General features: G+C 34.4%; 1 protein-coding gene across 2 annotated transcripts; it reads right to left on the reverse strand.

Moving 5' to 3' along the window:
- Nucleotides 1-124: 124 nt before the first annotated feature.
- On the reverse strand, nucleotides 125-3552 carry LOC106761496 (B3 domain-containing protein Os01g0905400). 2 transcript variants are annotated; one of them, XM_014645052.2, is made up of 7 exons: nucleotides 3362-3552; nucleotides 3087-3264; nucleotides 1859-2606; nucleotides 1410-1481; nucleotides 1173-1232; nucleotides 957-1072; nucleotides 125-514 (listed from the first exon to the last, which is right to left on the reverse strand). In XM_014645052.2, the coding sequence occupies exons 2-7, from the start codon at nucleotides 3219-3221 to the stop codon at nucleotides 248-250; spliced, it is 1398 nt and encodes a 465-aa protein (XP_014500538.1). In that variant the 5' UTR covers nucleotides 3222-3264; nucleotides 3362-3552; the 3' UTR covers nucleotides 125-247. The 2 variants fall into 2 exon arrangements, with proteins under 2 accessions (XP_014500538.1, XP_022636324.1); XM_022780603.1 differs by having other exon boundaries at nucleotides 356-514; nucleotides 952-1072; nucleotides 3087-3552.
- Nucleotides 3553-4070: the final 518 nt, after the last annotated feature.

Below are 4070 nucleotides of genomic sequence, written 5' to 3' on the forward strand. Positions count from 1 at the left end.
TTTTTTATTCAAAATCACTTAGAATAAACTTATGTTTTGGTTTATAAAAAAAAATTATTTTATTTTTAATTCTTCAAAACATTACTGATTGATTCCATTACATAAAAAACAAAACTTTGCAAAATAGATGACAAGTCCTTCATTGAAAAGAAAGCATTGTGGTACAGGAGTCTATAGCATGTACCCAAAAGATAACAGACACAAACAACACTGCATATGCTTCTCTGTAATAATATACCAACAAACATCACTTGTTGTGGACTATCTGAACAGATAAGATACGTTTAGACTTGCACTCAGGATCAACCTCAGTCTCAAAAATACACTCATCTTTTGGCTGAATGTTATTAGCTCTGCTAAAATCTAACCATCCATGTGCCAGTAATTTCAAATGTGGTTTTTCATGATAATAGACCGGCCACAATCTCCTCAGTGGATCCCGAAGAAATACTAGCATCTTCCTTTGCTGATCTACCTTTACCTTGCGAATCAAAGGCAGGCATGAGGGCAATTCCTGCAGCAATGATAAGTACAAGTGTTCAAACAAAGATGAAAGAATGAACAAGCACACAAAAACTGCGTGAAGCTAAATGAAAATTGTCAATTTGGCATTCAAAATACAAAATGAAATGGCTCTTGCCAAGTGTGTAGTGTAGCTATCATGTAATTAAGGAAATGTAACCATACTGATAGAACGTAGATTTATCATAGCAGGCTTTCAGTGTTGATCTCCAATCAAAATTGGAATTTCATCTCATTAGTCCAGACAGCAAAAATTGGCATTAAAGGATAGCATAAGGTATCAAGATGAAACACTAATTTTGATTCAAGAAACTATAGTTAAGTTTTGTCCTAAATAAACATAATCCCAGTTTGTGACGAAAAATCAATTTACAAGATAAACTATTAACAAAATAAATGGAGATAAGGTCGATCAGGGACTGTTAATACTGTACAAGGAAAACGTTATCATGAGGAACCACACAGGAGACGTGTGTAGTTTTAAAGTGACTCGCATTATCTTCATTAAATATGTCAGAGTCCAACAGTCCGTTGATTTCCTTGGGCAATCCTACAATCACACAGAAAAATTATCCATGAGTCAGAATCTAGTACTCCAAGTAAGTACAGAGAAGTAGATTTACAAAAAGTGATTTAGGGGGATTCAACACCTGTTGCTTCCATTTCATTGAGAGTTACAAGCTCTTTCTTCAACTTTTTAGACACTTCACCTGTAATCATAATAGAATCGATTGATTCAGGCAAATAAAGAAGCAGATTCCTAGGAGGAAATACATATAATCTGAGAACTTGTCCATGTACACCAATGCAGACAAGTACATGAACGCATGCATAACGAGATTTAAAGTGATAAAATATTTCAACAGCGGTAACAGAAAAGAAAACACCTGTTAAATGAAATTCATCCATGGAGCTGCCCAAGTTGGGATTCATGTCCACGGGCAATTTCTTCATTTCACCTGTAATCATACTAACTGATTAATAAGCTTGGTAAATTAAAGGGCTTGTTTTGAGAGAATATTTATAAACTAAGATGCACCATTATGAATATGAGCATCAATGAATTTGAGATCCCATTGAACTTCAGTTTGGTATCGTGAAAATCACCAATATTACCTTTATAGATATTGCAGAATGATCAGTTCTCTGAAAATAATGCAATTCAAAGTACAAGAATCTAGGAAATCATGGCATGCATTACAAGAGAAAAATTAAAAGCCTGAAGCACTACAAGTGTGTAAGACAAATAAGCTTTAATAGGATGATATTTATCTGATCCTATACCAGCTTTAAGTCTCTAGAAATGAAAATGAAGGAACTCTATTAACTCTAGTACCTAAGCCCTTGGAAAATTGGCACTCTTGAGCTTCCCTGTTGGACAAGATGGCTTTGTTCTCTTCAATTTTCGAATCTAAAGTCTTGTCATATGTATATGTGTCTGCCTCTAGAGGTTCAGATATATCCAAGGCAACTTCAGTACTCAAGACCCCTTCAAGCATAGTATTCTTACTGCGTATCATTGCATCGTTTTCAACGATATTGGATTCATAATCAACATTAGAAACTATTAAATCTCCGTTCTGACTTTTCATGGTCCCATCATCCCCATGGCTCTGGTCAAATTCTAGGCTTTTTGAATGACATGGGTCTTCTTCACTGTGATCTAGTATGAGCACATCTTGGCCATTCTCTTTAGCCTTTTGTGGTACTACTAAGTCAAACTTGCTGCACTGCCTTGGCGCATCGAGTTCTTGTCTGACCAAGATACTATCTCTAACTGGTGAGCCAATTTTGCTCCTGCTTCTTTTCTTCTGATTTCTTTTTCTAGGAAGACCAAGCTTTTCACAGGCAGAAGTATCATAGATCTTGACATCAAAGTGCAAATCCTTAATGTAATTGAGTACCAAAAGATAGCCAACTTTAAGCCCATGACCTGATGAAAAAAGACTCCATCCCTCCCCAAAAGCAAATGAACCATTAACTTCTGATACTTTAACCTTCCACTGCTGCCCAGTTGAATCATTGAGATTGATTTTCTTATTAACCATGCTGGCCACAATACCACTAAAAGCAGGAGGAATACACTGCAGTTTAATAAGATTTTGATCAATAATATACAAGATCAGAACCCGTGGTCAATATAAAGATAAATACACCAAAAAAGAGTAGTATGAAAATAATTGGATTGACCAAAGCAAAATGCAGGCTGTGTTGAGATATCTGCTTCAGGTAACAAAATAATATGAATGACAGTATAATGTACCAAGCGCCATGAAAGAAGAAGATAACGTGTACATTGTTACAGCAACAGAAATCGATATCGGGTATACATGGGGAAGAGTTCAAACCAAAATCTTATTTGGTCAAAAAGGGGTCAATCTTTTTGTCTAAACTTATTTCCATGGCTAATAATGAGAATGCTGCGGGTCAGATTTTTGGGACATTTTGAAGAGTTGGTATAAACAGCATAATAATATATCACAGCCAACACTTTAATAAGTTATATATGTAAGAGATGGTGTTGATGTTTGAAAAAGGAAAGTAAAATGCAGAAGGATACGAACCAAAGTTGTTAAATAATCTTGTCTAGTGATGAACTTGAAGAAAGAGGTTGGTGATGTTTGTTTGGTTTGGTGGAACAATAGACAGTTGTGGGTGCAGGCAGCACAAACTGAAACTCCATGTTCCTCGCCACCCATTTTTCCTCTCTTCTCAATCAACTAAATGGTTCAAATTTCTCTCCTTAACAACGCAGAAAAACAGAAACCCCAAGTTAGCACTTATATTTTTCCTTTGATTCGCAAGAGGGAACTAAGCACAAGCGATACTTGGACAGTACTAGAAGGATAGAGAAGGTGAGAGAGCGCATGCACAGCAATCCAATCAGCAGTTGACGTGACCTTCTTCGAACACGTGATGTGAGAGATCAGGAGCTCCCATTTTCGAGGCCAAATTCTCTGATGTCAAAACCGGTTAGACTTGGAGATGAACTAGAATGCTAGATGTGATGATATTTTCTCTTACTTCAGCTTTCTTTTATCATTTTATTGGTTTGAAGACCATAAAGACGATTTAAGAATTAAGATAAAGTAGAACTGATATTTTATGATGTTTCTTGAGTATATTATCTTTCTTTTTGCTTCTTATTTCTCACTTCTTCTGTCGACTCTTACAACTATTTTTAGTTTATCTTTTATATATATATATATATATATATATATATATATATATATATATGTATATATATATTAGGTAGTCTTTACATTGAAAGTTAGATTTTAGTATTCTTTATAGAAGTTAAAGTTTTTTTATAATCTTAAGCAAAACTGGACTTATCTGATGTGACATAATAAAAGGTTTTAAGGGAAACATTTTAGTCAAGAAATAAAGTATACAAGCATTGATATATTTTATTGTACATGTATTAAATATTTTGAATGTTGATAAGTGTTTTTTTGAATGTTGATAAGTGTTTGAGTGTTCAAGAGATTTTATCATTTGTCATGTCATTCATAAATGTATCGTTTGGTAAAACATACAACATGTAT

This window comes from Vigna radiata, chromosome 5 (genome assembly GCF_000741045.1).
Source record: "Vigna radiata var. radiata cultivar VC1973A chromosome 5, Vradiata_ver6, whole genome shotgun sequence".
NCBI lineage: Eukaryota > Viridiplantae > Streptophyta > Magnoliopsida > Fabales > Fabaceae > Vigna > Vigna radiata.

Excerpts from the sequence above, each read along its gene's own strand:
- LOC106761496 (XM_014645052.2), bottom strand. The coding sequence starts at position 3,221 with ATGGGTGGCGAGGAACATGGAGTTTCAGTTTGTGCTGCCTGCACCCAC. Across the intron at positions 1,482-1,858 it reads CCAATTTTCCAAGGGCTTAG|GTGAAATGAAGAAATTGCCC; the intron begins GTACTAGAGTTA and ends GTATGATTACAG. Across the intron at positions 1,073-1,172 it reads CAATGAAATGGAAGCAACAG|GATTGCCCAAGGAAATCAAC; the intron begins GTGTTGAATCCC and ends GTGTGATTGTAG.